This window comes from Bufo gargarizans, chromosome 2, assembly GCF_014858855.1.
Source record: "Bufo gargarizans isolate SCDJY-AF-19 chromosome 2, ASM1485885v1, whole genome shotgun sequence".
NCBI lineage: Eukaryota > Metazoa > Chordata > Amphibia > Anura > Bufonidae > Bufo > Bufo gargarizans.
Window position 1 is genome coordinate 612220292 of NC_058081.1, and position 17865 is coordinate 612238156.

The 17865-nt window shown below is 43.9% G+C and overlaps 1 protein-coding gene across 15 annotated transcripts in view; it reads left to right on the forward strand.

The window, feature by feature from the left end:
• Positions 1 to 17865, forward strand: part of KIF1B (kinesin family member 1B) — a 150191-nt gene that overhangs the window by 24612 nt on the left and 107714 nt on the right. For all 15 annotated transcript variants that reach the window (XM_044282048.1, XM_044282059.1, XM_044282052.1 and 12 more), the window contains exon 2: positions 10302 to 10490. In XM_044282048.1, the coding sequence (XP_044137983.1) occupies positions 10385 to 10490 (106 nt within the window). In that variant the 5' untranslated portion in view covers positions 10302 to 10384. The remainder of the gene's footprint in view (positions 1 to 10301; positions 10491 to 17865) is intronic.

The following is a 17865-nucleotide window of genomic DNA, read 5'->3' on the forward strand; positions in this document are numbered from 1 at the left end:
TCCCACTGTGAATTACAGTGGAGGGGGCCACATGCATCAATGGCCGACTCCTTTTTGGAGTGCCAAACAAGGATCAAGTGACCTCTTTCTCCTGATAAATGGGGGAACCAAAGAACCAGAAACAGTGCATAATTAGTCCTTTCCAGCTCCTGAGCTTTGCGTCATTCCTCTTTTCTCTCCGGGCTGCAGGTTCTGTACCCATTCTTTAACGCCTCCAATTCACTGGGGACCGCAGTCAAAAGATGTACCAAGTCTATCACTGTGGTGAATGCTGTTTAATAGATTCGGCACATGCAACCGTTTGTTTCCGTCTTTATACTACCTACCTTCTTTACTAGATACTTTTGAAAAGTGTCTAGCAAAACACAGCATGTCAATTGTATGTGCGATTTAAATGTATTTTTTATTTTTTTGTGGATTTCACTATTTTTAAAGGAAGGGTGAGATCTGTGGCAAAATCTCATCAAATCTGCAAGTAATAAATGCACAGAAATCATTTATGAAGAATTTCTGCAGGTAGACTAAGGCCTCTTGCACACGACCGTGTGCTGGCCATGCCAGTGCTGCGGACTGCAAATTGCGATCCACAATGCACGGGCACCGACCGTGGAGGAGCCGCATGCGGATCGTGGGTCCGCCAACCGTCTGTTCTGCAAAAAGATAGAGCAAGTTCTATTTTTTGGCGGGACGGAAGCACGGAACAGAGTGCTTCCGTTCAGTGCTAACGTTCTGTTCCACACCGCATCTCTGGATTTGCGGACCCATTCAAGTTAATGGGTCCGCATCGGCGATGAGGAGTGGACACGGCCGGTGCCCTGTGTGCAAGAGGCCTAAGGCTAGCTGCACACAGCTGCGATTTTGAAAACAGAAAATCTGCTCAGTTTTTCACATAGATTTCTGTGCTTTCCTGCACCAAAAACTGCATGTGTTACTTGTGGCCTTTGGTGCGGATTTTACGCATGTCTCCTCCTTGCATTGAAAAGGGGTGAAATCCGCACAAAAGAACCACAAAAAGAATTGATATGCCTCAGATTTCAAATCTAAAACAGCAGGTCAATTTCCGTATGGGGGGAAAAAAAAATCCAATCTCATTTATTTTGTTGGTACTGTATTATGCCTCATTCAAAGAGTCAGTGTTTGGTCAGTGATTTCCATCAGTGATTTTCAGCCCAAACCAGGTGCGGCTCTAAACACAGAACAGGTGCAGATCTTTCCTTTTAGGGCTCATGCACACAGCTGTTGCCGTATTGCGGCCCGCATACAGGGGGTCCGCAATACAGAGGCATTGGCTGTGTGCACCCTGCACCATGGATCGCGGACTCATTCTCTTCAATGGGTCCGCAATCACTGAGATGCGGAATGGAGGCACGGTTTGGAACCCCACGGATAGTGTTTCTGGCCGTGCCTCCGCACCGCAAAAAAGTACTACTTTTTTGCGGTGCGGACTGTTGGATGCAGATCGTGGACCCCATTCAAGTGAATGGGTCCACGATCTGCATGCGGCTGCCCCACGGTCGTGCCTGTGCATTGAGGACCGCAGCACTGGCCCAGCCGGCACACGGCCGTGGGCATGAGCCTTATCTTATGTCTGTGGAGGCTCCAATCCTGGTTTTGGCTAACATGATGGAAATCGCTGACCAAAACACTGACCTGTGAATGAGGCTTTTACTCTGCATTGTTTCCGCAAGAGAATCCGTGTGGGGAAAAATGTGCGATCCGCAACATGTACAGGTACCCTAAATCTGCCCTCTATCTTGTCAACGTTTTTAAGCATTTGCTGAACACATTTAATGTTGAACGAGTTTTATTTTGTTTTGTTTTTACTGGCATTTTGGTGGTGTTTTTATTTTTTTCATGTATTCCTGCTGCACTTTTTTACTATGTGCTTTCTAAGTCCTGTAGAGATGCTTATGGGGAAAATAAAGCGCCACACCCAGAGCCTTCTAAATTTTGTAAGGGGTGGGATGGGGGAACTATCTGTATGAGACCTAATAGGGTATACGTATATGGTGTGTATTATGCGCTGCTTTTTGTTCAGAAAATCGGCAGTGTAACACTGTACCAGCTGAGGAGATGGTATTTTTATATTAACTCATATTAAAATCTCATGTGCATGGTGCAGAAATTTTCTGTCTGGAAATTGATCTGCTGTGCAGCATGTCATTTGCTTGTGTAGATTTGCAGTGCACATTTCGCCATTTGCAATGCAAAGCGTGAGATCCACAAGTAACAGATGCAGATTTTGGTGCAGAAACGTAGCAAAAACTGCATAAAGTACTTCAAAAGTACACTGGCATGTGCATATACCCTAATAATGTGGATACTGGATGTCAGCCAGCTTTCCTGCTCTCTCATGTTTCTTTACGCATCAGAAATGTCTGCTGTCTAATAAAATTATTCCTATAAAAATAATAGAGGTAGATTTTTTATTTATTTTTTACTTGGGGGAGTTTGAGAATGCAAATTATAAGGGCTCATTCAGACGGCCGTATGCTGTCCGCAAAAATGCGGTTCCGTTTTTTTTTTGCGGACAGTTCAGAATATCCACAAAAAAAAACGGATTGCATTCAGTTTTTTTGCTGACCCATAGACTTCAATGGGGCCATGTCCTGATTTTCACTGACAAGTATAGGACACGTTTCATTTGTTTTGATGAACTGTGCAATGCAAGAAAAGGCCCCATAGAAGTGAATGGGACAGCATCTAATCCAAAAAACGGATCCGCATTTTTGCTGACCGCATACGGCCGTCTGACTACTTTCCTATTGTGACGGGGGTGGGGGGATGTGCAGGAATAAAGGCCCAGCTAATGGCTGCAGTGTTAAGCAGCGCTGAGATTTCTGGTGACCCAAATATATTTCAGAGAATAAGAGAACATAATCCTATTGTGCTCCATACTCTGAGGAGCTGAGCGCTTGTCGCTCTGATCTCCAAGAAGCATCTGAGAGGCCTTTGAAGTCTGGGAGACAAAGTGGAAGGCGGTTTTATTTCTTGCAAGATGTGTAGACATTTGGGGTCATTTACTTATATTTGTACGCCTATTTTTGGTGTAAAAACAGTTGCAAGACCCCTTTTTTTTGCAACTCTTTAAACGCATTTAATACTTTTTACGCTGTTCTTGCCACTTGGGAGAGGTGGGTGCGTGGCAGGGGCTGAGCGGGGGCCACACCATAAGCTCAGGCGTATTTACTTATATTTATGTTTCGCGGAACATACACACATATATACTTCCTTTTTAGATGTATCTATATAAATTTATATATTTGAAAATACAGGGGAGATTTGTACATTTATCAAGACTGCCATGTGGTACACCGATCTTGATATCCCCTGTGCTGCTGGAGGATGCTCCTAATTTCCGTGAGGTGCAGGCCTCATTATAAATTAGGCACATTCTCCGGCGGTCCGTGCGGCTGAAATCTGTGGCAGCTCGTAGCTTCCGTAGATTTCAGACTTCATTTACACCAGAAAACTCCCATATAAGAAGATAAATGTGCTGGGCCTGCCTCCATCCTCACCACACCCCATTTTCGGAAATTTGGCAACTAAATTTATTTGCAATGTTTTAAAAAGTCACAAACGCAATGTTTGCAACTTTTTTTTTCCGAACGAAAACTGGTGTAGGGGAATGATAAATACCTCTCAATTTCTCAGAATTGCAGTAATGAAGAGGGGGAAAAAAATAAATGGGAGCGGACCGCCTCCTTCCTCAGGCTCCATTCTTTTTGTCAGTATTGCAGTAATACTTCTTTATGGGAAGACCTCATGTTTCGACAAACTTTCCTTGTTGCCCGTGGCAACCATTCAGAACTCCACTTTCATTTTCTAAATTGCTGTAGAAGAATGAAAGCTGGTCTATGATTGGTTGCTATGGGGGGCCTGTTAGTCAGACTTTATATGTGAGGTCTGTGACTCCTTTTGGCTTAGGCTACTTTCACACTAGCGTTTTTTGTGGATCTGTCATGGATCTGCAGAAACGCTTACAATAATACAACTGCATGCATCCGTCATAAACTGATCCGGTTGTATTATGTCTTCTATAGTCATGATGGATCCGTCTTGAACACTATTGAAAGTCAAGGGGGACGGATCCGTTTTCTATTGTTCCAGATTGTGTCAGAGAAAATGGATCCGACCCCGTTGACTTATATTGTGTGTCAGGACGGATCCGTTTGGCTCCGCTTCGTCAGACGGACAGCAAATTTTGGTGTCCGCCTCCAGAGCGGAATGAAGACTGAACGGAGGGAAACTGAGGCATTCTGAGCGGATCCTTTTCCATTCAGAATGCATTAGGGCAAAACTGATCCGTTTTGTACCGCTTGTGAGAGCCCTGAACGGATCTCACAAACGGAAAGCCAAAACGCTAGTGTGAAAGTAGCCTTAGGCTACATGCACACGACTGTTGTGTGTTTTGCGGTCCGCAAATGGCGGATGGCGCGGACAGCCATTAATATAATTGCCTTTTCTTGTCTGCAAAAAGGACAAGAATATATGAATAAAAAAAATAAAAAAAAATATATATATATATACAGACGTGGACAAAATTGTTGGTACCCTTTGGTCAATGAAAGAAAAAGTCACAATGGTCACAGAAATAACTTTAATCTGACAAAAGTAATAATAAATTAAAATTCTATAAATGTTAACCAATGAAAGTCAGACATTGTTTTTCAACCATGCTTCAACAGAATTATGTAAAAAAATAAACTCATGAAACAGGCATGGACAAAAATGATGGTACCCCTAACTTAATATTTTGTTGCGCAACCTTTTGAGGCAATCACTGCAATCAAACGCTTCCTGTAACTGTCAATGAGACATCTGCACCTCTCAGCAGGTATTTTGGCCCACTCCTCATGAGCAAACTGCTCCAGTTGTGTCCGGTTTGAAGGGTGCCTTTTCCAGACTGCATGTTTCAGCTCCTTCCAAAGATGCTCAATAGGATTGAGGTCAGGGCTCATAGAAGGCCACTTTAGAATAGTCCAATTTTTTCCTCTTAGCCATTCTTGGGTGTTTTTAGCGGTGTGTTTTGGGTCATTGTCCTGTTGCAAGACCCATGACCTGCGACTGAGACCAAGCTTTCTGACACTGGCTAGTACATTTCTCTCTAGAATTCCTTGATAGTCTTGAGATTTCATTGTACCCTGCACAGATTCAAGACACCCTGTGCCAGACGCAGCAAAGCAGCCCCAGAACATAACAGAGCCTCCTCCATGTTTCACAGTAGGGACAGTGTTCTTTTCTTGATATGCTTCATTTTTTCATCTGTGAACATACAGCTGATGTGCCTTGGCAAAAACTTCGATTTTTGTCTCATCTGTCCACAGGACATTCTCCCAGAAGCTTTGTGGCTTGTCAACATGTAGTTTGGCATATTCCAGTCTTGCTTTTTTATGATTCGTTTTCAACAATGGTGTCCTCCTTGGTCGTCTCCCATGTAGTCCACTTTGGCTCAAACAACGACGGATGGTGCGATCTGACACTGATGTTCCTTGAGCATGAAGTTCACCTTGAATCTCTTTAGAAGTCTTTCTAGGCTCTTTTGTTACCATTCGGATTATCCGTCTCTTAGATTTGTCATCAATTTTCCTCCTGCGGCCACGTCCAGGGAGGTTGGCTACAGTCCCATGGATCTTAAACTTATGAATAATATGTGCAACTGTACTCACAGGAACATCTAGTTGCTTGGAGATGGTCTTATAGCCTTTACCTTTAACATGCTTGTCTATAATTTTCTTTCTGATCTCTTGAGACAGCTCTTTCCTTTGCTTCCTCTGGTCCATGTCGAGTGTGGTACACACCATATCACCAAACAACACAGTGATTACCTGGAGCCATATATATAGGCCCAATGGCTGATTACAAGGTTGTAGACACCTGTGATGCTAATTAGTGGACACACCTTGAATTAACATGTCCCTTTGGTCACATTATGTTCTGTGTTTTCTAGGGGTACCATCATTTTTGTCCATGCCTGTTTCATGAGTTTATTTTTTTACATAATTCTGTTGAAGCATGGTTGAAAAACAATGTCTGACTTTCATTGGTTAACATTTATAGAATTTTAATTTATTATTACTTTTGTCAGATTAAAGTTATTTCTGTGACCATTGTGACTTTTTCTTTCATTGACCAAAGGGTACCAACAATTTTGTCCACGTCTGTATATATATATATATATATATATATAATTATATATTTTTTTATTTTTTTTGCGGACCACTGAACAGGGCAACGGATGCGGACAGCACATGGAGTGCTGTCCGCATCTTTTGCGGCCCCATTGAAGTGAATAGGTCCGCATCAAAGCCGCAAATACTGCGGCTCGGATGCGGACCAAAACAACGGTCGTGTGCATGAGGCCTTACGCTCAGTTTTCTTCTAGGAAGCTTTAATCAGACCTCTTCAGGAAGGTTCAGGTGACTGTGTCACTGAGAAGTATTGATGTCTTGACGCTTTGCCGTTCTGCATGACTCTGCACAGAGCGAGGGGAATAGTGACAGCTGCAGTCGGGTTCAGTGATTTGTTCATGACACCTGCCTGTGACGTCGGCTGGTCAGACCGGCCCCAGGATTAGTAGCAGTAGAGGACGTTACTTCACTAAAAAGGTTGATACAATTTGAAAAACATTTTTAAGAAAAATGCAAAAGGGAGACTTGGATCACATGGCAGATTACTCATTAAGGGTTCATACACACGGCTGTAGTTGTTTTGCGGTCCACAAATCGCGAATCTGCAATACCACAGATCCTGGGTGAGTGCATGCCACCATTTAGTTATACTTTTTTTTACTCCTGCAGAAATGTCCTATACTTGTCCGCAAAACTGACAAAAATAGGACATGTTCTATTTTTTTTTTTTGTGGGCCCGTGAAACGAACTTACAAATGTGGACAGCACAGCTGTGTGCTGTCCAAATCTTTTGCAGCCCCATTGTGATGAATGGGTCCGCATCCGATCTGAGGGAAATGCGAATTGGATGCAGGCCAAAACTACGGCAGCATGTAAAAACTTGATTACTCAGTCGATAAGTCTGTCTCCTTTCTCAAGTTGAATTATAGCAGTGAATTGAGGATGAATGATAAAATAAGTAGGAGTGTGAGAAGTTTCTCTCTCAAGTGGAGAAAGAGGCATTTATTTTTCTCTTATACGATATATTACAAAGTTTCTTATAGTCACCTGTAATGTTCATGCAAAGTTTGTTGAAAGTAAAATGCCTATTGAAAAACATACTACAAAAAAAAGAACAACCTCACCTAACTGGTTTCTCACTGCTTCTGTTCTGAGATATATATATATATATATATATATAGCAAACAAATAAAGTAGCAGCACACCACTAAATGCACTAAGACTGAGTATACAGGTGAATATGTGAACAGGGTCAAATACATGACGCCATTATTATTATTATTATTATTATTATTATTTACTGCAAATGCCGTAAAGAAGCTATTAGCGCATATTATTGATCAAAAATATGTCGGGCCCACCTACCTGGCGACAAGGTTGCTTCTTATCAGGTGGGACCTACTCTAACATGAAGGGTCCAGCTCCATTTTCACTCTGATTTAAAAACACCAAGGGCTGGGGGATGGGCGAGGAGTGCTAAGTTCCAAAGAGGATGCCTAGTCCTCTATAATATACATATAAGCAAAAAACGGAACAGCACCTCCTGAGACTAATCGCAGGTGCAAGCTACCCGGCAATAATACAGCAAACAAATAAAGTAGCAGCACACCACTAAATGCACTAAGACTGAGTATACAGGTGAATATGTGAACAGGGTCAAATACATGACGCCATTATTATTATTATTATTATATATATATTTATTATAATAAGGGCATGCCTGTTTTGAGAGGGTCCATCTCCACTCATGGCTCAAGTGTGCTATCTGTAAAAAATGCAGATAGTACACAAATGAAAAATATGGCCGTGTGCATGAGGCCTAAATTAGATGACTACTTGCCATTGTGTAAATACCATTATGTCCAGCCTGAAAGCCTCTCCTTACCTCAAAGGGGTTTGTCCCTGAACATATTTGGTTAAGATTTCCCATCTCACTGACTGATAATGAGCTTTTCTATTTTTGCCTCAGGATGGATAGAAATGGCATAAGCTTGACTAATAATTGGAAATCTGAAAATGTACAGTACAGACCAAAAGTTTGGACACACAGTCTCATTCAAAGAGTTTTCTTTATTTTCATGACATCAAAACTATGAATTAACACATGTGGAATTATATACATAACAAAAAATTGTGAAACAATGGAAAATATGTCATATTCTAGGTTCTTCAAAGTAGCCACCTTTTGCTTTGATTACTGCTTTGCACACTCTTGGCATTCTCTTGATGAGCTTCAAGAGGTAGTCACCTGAAATGGTCTTCCAACAGTCTTGAAGGAGTTCCCAGAGATGCTTAGCACTTGTTGGCCCTTTTGCCTTCACTCTGCGGTCCAGCTCACCCCAAACCATCTCGATTGGGTTCAGGTCCGGTGACTGTGGAGGCCAGGTCATCTGGTGCAGCACCTCATCACTCTCCTTCATGGTCAAATTGCCCTTACCAAGATGCTGTGGTAGCCATGCTGGTTCAGTATGCCTTCAATTTTGAATAAATCCCCAACAGTGTCACCAGCAAAGCACCCCCACACCATCACACCTCCTCCTCCATGCTTCACGGTGGGAACCAGGCATGTAGAGTCCATCCGTTCACCTTTTCTGTGTCGCACAAAGACACGGTGGTTGGAACCAAAGATCTCAAATTTGGACTTATCAGACCAAAAGCACAGATTTCCACTGGTCTAATGTTCATTCCTTGTGTTCTTTGGCCCAAACAAGTCTCTGCTGCTTGTTGCCTGTCCTTAGCAGTGGTTTCCTAGCAGATATTCTACCATGAAGGCCTGATTCACACAGTCTCCTCTTAACAGTTGTTCTAGAGATGTGTCTGCTGCTAGAACTCTGTGTGGCATTGACCTGGTCTCTAATCTGAGCTGCTGTTAACCTGTGATTTCTGAGGCTGGAGACTCGGATGAACTTATCCTCCGCAGCAGAGGTGACTCTTGGTCTTCCTTTCCTGGGGCGTTCTGCATGTGAGCCAGTTTCTTTGTAGCGCTTGATGGTTTTTGTGACTGCACTTGGGGACACTTTTAAAGTTTTCCCAATTTTTCGGACTGACTGACCTTCATTTCTTAAAGTAATGATGGCCACTTGTTTTTCTTTACTTAGCTGCTTTTTTCTTGCCATAATGCAAATTCTAACTGTCTATTCAGTAGGACTATCAGCTGTGTATCCACCTGACTTCTCCACAACACAACTGATGGTCCCAACCCCATTTATAAGGCAATAAATCCCACTTATTAAACCTGACAGGGCACACCTGTGAAGTGAAAACCATTTCAGATCACTACCTCTTGAAGCTCAACAAGAGAATGCCAAGAGTGTGCAAAGCAGTAATCAAAGCAAAAGGTGGCTACTTTGAAGAACCTAGAATATGACATATTTTCAGTTGTTTCACACTTTTTTTGTTATGTATACAATTCCACATGTGTTAATTCATAGTTTTGATGCCTTCAGTGTGAATCTACAATTTTCATAGTCATGAAAATAAAGAAAACTCTTTGAATGAGAAGTTGTGTCCAAACTTTTGGTCTGTACTGTATACACTTTCAATATGTGAACAACAATATTTTCCTGGGAAAGCTAGGTGATTACACCTTTGGGAATTGTAATGGTGGCCATATTGGTTGTTCTTAGCTTCTCCATAAACTGAGCAATTTAAACTCTATGTTGTAGGCGGGTCTAAATTGACAGAATACCACCCCAGCAGAACCCAATTCCACAATGCAGCACAAAATACTGCCCCAGCAGAACCAAATACCACAGAAAGCACAAAATACTGCCAGGTGCTTAAGTACCTTAGCTGGTCGCCCCACCAGATCAGTGGCCCAACAGGAAATTTCCCTGTAGGCTCTACGGCCCTGCCCTGACCCTGCTAGTGACCATTAATAATAATCTGTAAAATCTTTACTGTGCCTGCCTTTCTGGCTGGACGTGGTAAATGCTGAGGTCAGGTCAGCACCATTGTGGTGATAAGACTTTAGGAGATGTCTGTATTGTGCACACAATTTTTTTTAACCTACTGTTGACATTTTCCCATAGCACAATGGTCACAGAGCAGACAGAATCAGACTTTCCCCTCCGTACCGGCTGTTGAGTGTTGTTACTACCTTGTTACAATGTTGTCATTGTGTTCATTTTGCTATTATTAACATCATGTTGTTTCATTTTGGTTTTGCAGAATGAAGACCTGAGATTTATCACCCCCACCAGACGTTCTATTCTTTTATTTATACAAGTAGCACGTCCCTCCCACTTGCCACCATGTCGGGTGCGTCTGTGAAAGTGGCCGTTCGGGTTCGCCCTTTCAATTCCAGGGAACTCGGCAAGGATTCAAAATGCATCATCCAGATGCAAGGAAATTCAACCAGTAAGTGCAGACATTACCCACCCCCTTTTTTTTTTTTTTTTTTTTTTAGATGGCTGCAAAAGTGACATAATCTTCAGAATCCATGGGCAACAAAGATGTGTTCATTTTAAAGTTCTATATGGATATGATAATATATGGATATGATCTTTGTAAAAGGTTGAATATCTTTGTAAATATATTGAATTACTTGCTGACCTAATGCTGTAAAGACGCTGAACAAGCAGATCTCAATTCTGATGTTTTCCGTTTTTTTCAGTGCAGCCCTGGAGTTACGGCCCCCCCATACACATTAATGTATTGTCCGCCAAAAAGGCCATTCTTGGTGGGTTTGGTCGACAGTCTATGTGTGGGGAGCTCCCGACTCTTCTACATCAGTGATGTTGCGGGAGAGAAGTGAACATTCACCGGATCTGTTTGCGTTCCCAGGAGAATATCTGCCGCCAGAAGTGACTGGCAGCGCATTTCTCTCCATTGAGTTCACATAGACACTCGGCCAAACTGAACCTGTATGTGTATGGGGGAGCCGGGCAACATCTATTGAATGTGTGGATCAGTAATGTCCTATATGTACACAGTGGCAGAATGTTGAGCACTGCTCTTGTGCTCTTGAATATAATACAGGCTTTAAAGGGGTATTCCGGTAGGAGAAAGTGTGGCTAGGGGAAACTATTAAATCGGTGGGAGTCTTAATGCTGTGATCATCAGAACAGGGGTCTCATTCACCATGCCCCCCCCCCCCTTCCGAAATGGACAGAGCGGCTGGTCGGAAATGTTCGCCGCTGCTCCATTCATGTCTATAGGAGCAACCTATACTTGGCTATCTCCGGAACTCCCATATAAATGAATGGCGCAGCGGCGTTTGTTTTTGACCAGCCACTCTGTCCATTTCAGGGGGGGCTCTGTGGGGAATGGGACCCCTGTTCTCATGATCCCAGCTGAAGGACACCCACTGATAGTTTCCTCTATACTGTGGAGCGGGGATAGCTTCCTCTATCCGGAATAGCCTTTTAACTTACAATCAGTAAAAGATAAGATATGTAACGTATTTATAAAGTGACTTGACTGATTCATCAGATCTTCTCCTAGTTTCTCAGGATGTATTCAATGGCTGCAGAAACAAAGCTTGACCTTATGTACCACCCTGGTTGGGGTGTGACGGTCTGCCTCTCCGGTTTACAGCCTGCATGCTCCCCGCAGTTCTCAGGCCCCTCGCTGAATGTACTCGTCTCCTCCCAGACCTGGGCGATTGTCATTAGATGGGTCACAGGCGAGTTACAGGGTACAAACCACACAGCCCAAGAGCATCACAGCCTGGACTAGGTTCACACCTGTGTCGGGGGCTCTGTTAGATACAGAAGCCTTACGTAATAGCAGAGCATGCTGAGTTATTTTGCTCAGTAAAATGCCAGGCTGTCTGATGGAAACCTGATGGACCCATTAGTGTTCCTCTCTGTCATATAATGGATTCGGTGCTGGCGTTTTTCTTTTTTACTGTAATGTTACCTGAATTGTATTGGGATTGATAATGTTACAAAATCAAAATGTATTTGGAAAGAAAAAACTGAACAATAAGTAACTTGAACAGAGAGGGCTTCGCGCAGAGGTCCGCAGAAACTATACAGCTGTGTTGCAGTGTTGTGAGTATGCACGATGCTGTTAAAATGAGTGATACTACATCATCCATGTTTTCTTGTGTTTCTATTTCCCCTCTTTAATTGATGTCTGAGGCTGGCAGCATTGTCAGGGGGCTGGACATGCAGTTAAAATAAAATAAAAAAATAAAAAGGTTGGAGCATCCCAATTCCACTGCCATGGCTACCATATCTGTCGGACTGGAAGTGTGACATGCCACCTACATGCACATCACCACTGCCAGCCAGTAAGTTGCCCCAGCAGTGATGTGTGCAGGAGAGTTGGTCACATGCCACTCCTGCGCAAGCAGTCGATTGGTATGCAGCGGTGATGTACATGTAGACAGCATGTCACACTTCTGGTCTGGTAGCGGATGAGAGCTGCTACACTCAAGATGATAAAAACAAAAAACAAAAAACATGGGAAATCTTTGACAGTCTGGGACAACTCGATCATTTCTTCCTTTTTCTGGATGTGCAAGTATGAGCTTGAGTCACGAGCTTTCAGCTTGGCTTGAGCTTTGTTCTTTAACGCATTGGCTGCCTTTCTGATAAAGAGTACTTTCCTTTTAGTAATTTTATATTCTTGCTAACCGTAAGACCAGTTTTCTGAACAGCAGCACAGAGAATTTCAGCTTGGTGTAATCCAATGTGATCTGATGTGAACGGGTTACTTTGACCGAGCTTGGCATTCATTCAATCACCACTGTCAAATATGTCTTGTGGTATAACCAAATTATTCAAAGACCCGTACATTTTGTCTAGCTGTGCCCAACTATGTATCTCTGTGGTTATAAATCACAAAGAAGCCCTGTGTAGTCAGATCCCGCAGTCCTGTGTAACTCTTCCATCGCTCCCCTCTTCTACTGTAGGTTATCAAAATTGGGGGTAGAGGGAGTGGTGTAACACTTGACTGCAGGATAAGGCTATACAAGGTTTGTTTGTAGTCTGTCGCCATGGAGACGCATAGCAGCTGTGTAGACCAAACAATTGGAGGTTTTGCATAGGTGCCTCAATTTTTTAAATCCCTATGCACTCAAGCAAATAAAACATGGATGCAAAAGTGGACATCCACTTACCGCACGTTTTCCCAATGCCACACTCTGGATCCAAGAATCAGCAGTGCTGTTCTGTAGGGTCTGCGCATTAGAATACGGTTTTAAAGGGAACATATCAGGTTGTACGTGCACTCCTATCTGCAGGCAACATGTTATAGAGCACGAGGAGCTGAGCCGTTTCATGTATAATTTTGTAGAAAAAGATTCAGTAAAATGTTTGTTTTTATTTATATAAATCCCTTCTCTTTATATGTTTAGGAGTCCAGTGGGCGGTCCTACTCGGTGTTTGATAGTCGTCCCTGTATATGTCACTGGGTTGTACTGCCCACTGGACTCCTAAGCATACAACAAGTAGGGATATAAATGAATGAAATACATTAATCTGCTCAGCTCCTCCTGCTCTATAACCTGCTGCCTGCAGCTCAGACACCATTTTCAATTTGACAGGTTCCCTTTTAAATGTCTTCTCAGATAAAGGGAATCTCTGGGTAAACGAGCCAAAGTGGCTCTTCTTTAAAGAGGTTGTCCGCTTTTCTACTGTTGATGACATATCCTCAGATCGGCGGGGGCCAACACCCGGCACACTCGCTGATCAGTTTTTTGACGAGAAGGCAGCTCTTGTATGAGCCCGTTCTCTGCTCTGTTTGCTGCAGCAATTGCAGTGGTGAGCATAGCGTCCCCATTCACTTCTAAGGGAAGGATGTGTCTGTTCAAGTGAATACTACAGAGCTATGCCCATAAAAGTGAATAGAGACGCCATACTTATAATTACACCTGCTCGCTACTGGAGTTGCTGCGGCGAGCAAGCAAACACAGGAGAGAAGGCAGAGCTCGTACAAGTGCTACCATCTCTTCAAACAGCTGATCTGCGGGGGTGCCGTGAGTCGGATCCCAGCCTATCGTGAGGATAGGCCATCAGTAGTAAAATGCAGATGACCCCTTTAAGTATGCAGAGCATTCTGTTGTTAAGACCTGTTTCTTCTGCATCAATCTCGGTAAAGCTGTAAGTGTTACTGGCCTGGACTGACGGAGGAAGCTTCATGCGTCACTGCACCCTGGGAAGTAGCGCTGTGGCTTCCTGTGCTCCAGTTCTGACATACCTGCTGGGATCTCCTGGAAGTTTCTTTAGTGCTTGCATTTATTCTTACCATACTCATTAGATGAGCGTTTGCTGAATTTCAGTGGGACTTGCCAGCCGTCCTATTTCTATGAGGGGTGTCCCAACTTTCCAAATGTCTGTTAAAAGAAGGATAAGACATGTATGATTTCAACATGCCTGATTTTTTGTTCTAGCAGGACTTAAAGGTGTATCCCTATCTTAGACAACAGGGGCATGTAACTAGGGTATGCACCCATTGTCTGATAGGTGCGGGTCCCATAGGTGGAAGCGGTGGCCGCACAAGCGCGGTGCACTCCAGTTAATTTCTATGGGGTCAACAGAACTAACCGAGCCAGCACTCTGCTATTTTTGGTGGTCTTGTATAAATGAATGGAGGGCGGCTGCGCATGCGCGGTGCGCCCTCCTTTACTTTGCCGACTCAGTTTACAAGTCCTCTGAGAGCCGCACCTATCAGACAATGGGGGCATATCCTAGCTATATGCCCCCATGGTCTGAGATAGGAATACCCCTTTCTGCCTATGGAGGAGTCTGACAGTAGACAGAACTATATTCGGGCCAATTATCGGAAGCATGCTTTTATAGGAATTGGTTCTTATAATGGTGCCACCCATTAACTGAAAAATGAGCAAACGCCTGTTTGTTGGCTGATTAGACATCTTTCATCTTGATGAAATATGCCAATTATCGGCAGCGCATCTCCCTGTGTAACCCTGTATAGCAGCACCCTGTATAACTGGCTGAAAGGTTGCAGCACACTTAGTTGTATTGGCGCCATCTACACTGCCTGTCCCAAAAAAAAAAAGTCGCCACCAAAAAAAAGCCTTTAGCTTTGATTACGGTACGCATTCGCTGTGGCATTGTTTCAATAAGCTTCTGCAATGTCACAAGATTTATTTCCATCCAGTGTGGCATTAATCTTGCATTGATGATGGTAGAGTCTGACTGCTGCACAAAGCCTTCTCCAGCACATACCAAAGATTCTCATTGGGGTTAAGGTCTGGACTCTGTGGTGGCCAATCCATGTGTGAAAATGATGTCTCATCCTCCTGAACCACTATCACAGTTTGAGCCCGATGAATCCTGGCATTGTCATCTTGGTATATGCACGTGCCATCAGGGAAGAACAAATCCATTGATGGAATAACCTGGTCCTTCAGTATGTTCAGGTAGTCAGCTGACCTCATTCTTGGAGCACATACTGTTGCTGAACCTAGACCTGACCAACTGCAGCAACCCCAGATCATAGCACTGCCCCCACAGGCTTGTACAGTAGGCACCAGGCATGATGGGTGCATCACTTCATCTGCCTCTCTTCTTTTTTTTCCTGCTTTGCCTCACTGATTAGTGGTTCTCTTACGGACACAGCTGTTCAGTCCCAATCCCTTGAGTTCCCATCGCATTGTGTGTGTGGAAATGCTCTTACTTTCACTATTAAACATAGCCCTGAGTTCTACTGTTGTTTTTCTTCGATTTGATTTCACCAAATGTTTACGTGATCGCCGATCACGATCATTCAGGATTTTTCTCCCCGCCACATTTCTTCCTTGAATACGATGGGTCTCCACTATCCTTCCAGTTTTTAATAATGCGTTGGACAGTTCTTAACCCAATTTTAGTAGTTTCTGCAATATATTTACGGTAGATGTTTTCTCTGCCTGATGCATGCCAATGATTTGACCCTTTTCAAACAGACTAACATCTTTTCCACGGCCACGAGATGTGTCTTTCGACATGGTTGTTTAAAGAGGACCTTTCACCGATTATTACAATGTGAACTAAGTATACAGACATGTAGAGCGGCGCCCGAGGATCTCACTGCACTTACTATTATCCCCGGGCGCCGCTCCGTTCTCCCGCTATGCCCTCCGGTATCTCCGCTCACTAAGTTATAGTAGGTGGAGATTTCAGTCACTAAGTTATGGTAGGCGGAGTCTGCCCTTGTTCTGCTCTAGCGCTGGCCAATCGCAGCGCAGACCTCACAGCCTGGGAGGTTATTTTCTCCCAGGCTGTGAGCTCTGCAATGCGATTGGCCAGCGCTACAGAAGAACATGGGCAGACTCCGCCTACTATAACTTAGTGAGCGGAGATACCGGAGGGCATAGCAGGAGAACGGAGCGGCGCCCAGGGATAATAGAAAGTGCAGTGAGATTCCCGGGCGCCGCTCTCCATGTCTGTATACTTAGTTCACAGTGTAATAATCGGTGAAAGGTCCTCTTTAAGAAATGAGAAGCAACTCATTGCACCATTTGGGGTTAAATAACTTATTGCCAGCTGAAAGATAATCGCCCATGCAGTAATTATCCAGTAGGAGGCTCATAATTATTTGCTTAGTTAAATCCAGGTGGTGACTTATTTTTTTTTTTTTTTGGGACAGGCAGTGTACTTGCCTTCTGTCAATTTGGACCTGCCTGAGGCTGGGTTCACACTTGAGCGTTGCGCAAACGCGCGTTTTACGCGCGTTTTTGACGCGCATTTTTATGCGCGTTTTTGTAATAGTAAACGCGCGTTTGACGCGCGTTTGTGTGATTCACTACAGTGTCCTATGGCCACAAACGCCCCAAAAGTCGCTCATGTACTTTTTGGAGCGTCGGGCGTTTTACAGCGCGATCGTACGCGCTGTAAAACGCCCAAGTGTGAACCATTCCCATAGGGAATCATTGGTTTCTCCTTGTTGAGCGTTTTACAGCGCGTAGGAACGCGCTGTAAAATGCTCAGGTGTGAACCCAGCCTAAAGCATAGGGGCAACTTTTAGCAAATTATTATTATTTTTTTTCCAGGGCCACTTTAGGTTTCCAGTCCACCCCTTGGAGCAGAGCATAAGCCGCTGCCAAACATGGCCGTGACTGTAATTATAGGGCCCCCTGCACCTTGTGTAATAAAATGAAAATAGCATAAGTAGCAATAACTAAAGATATGCATAGTAACAAAGTATATCAGAAAACTTACATTCTAGCAAAAAGCCATACTGTCATTCCCCACAAAAAGGCACAATGTTCTTGCACCGGACTGGCCTCCCCACCTCTCTGTCCCATGGCAAGAGCTATGGCTATAGTTACGCCCATGGCTGCCTTGTACACTGTTGGTGGCTTATCTGCCTTGTACACATTTTGGTCTGCTGGTTGAGCCGACGTCCGTCTAATGTGTATGGCCACCTTTAGTCACTTGGTGGGCAGCACGGTGAACAGCCCCGCACTGCACTCCATTGTGGCCAGCCCTCAGGTTGATACTGGTTCTTGACCCATCATCATTGCTGCATAAACCTGAGTGACTGGTTATTTCTTTAGGCTGGGTTCACACCTGAGCGTTTTACAGCGCGTTCCTACGCGCTGTAAAACGCTCAACAAGGAGAAACCAATGATTCCCTATGGGAATGGTTCACTCTTGGGCGTTTTACAGCGCGTACGATCGCGCTGTAAAACGCCCGACGCTCAAAAAAGTACATGAGCGACTTTTGGGGCGTTTGTGGCCATAGGACACTGTAGTGAATCACACAAACGCGCGTCAAACGCGCGTTTACTATTACAAAAACGCGCATAAAAATGCGCGACTAAAACGCGCGTTTGCGC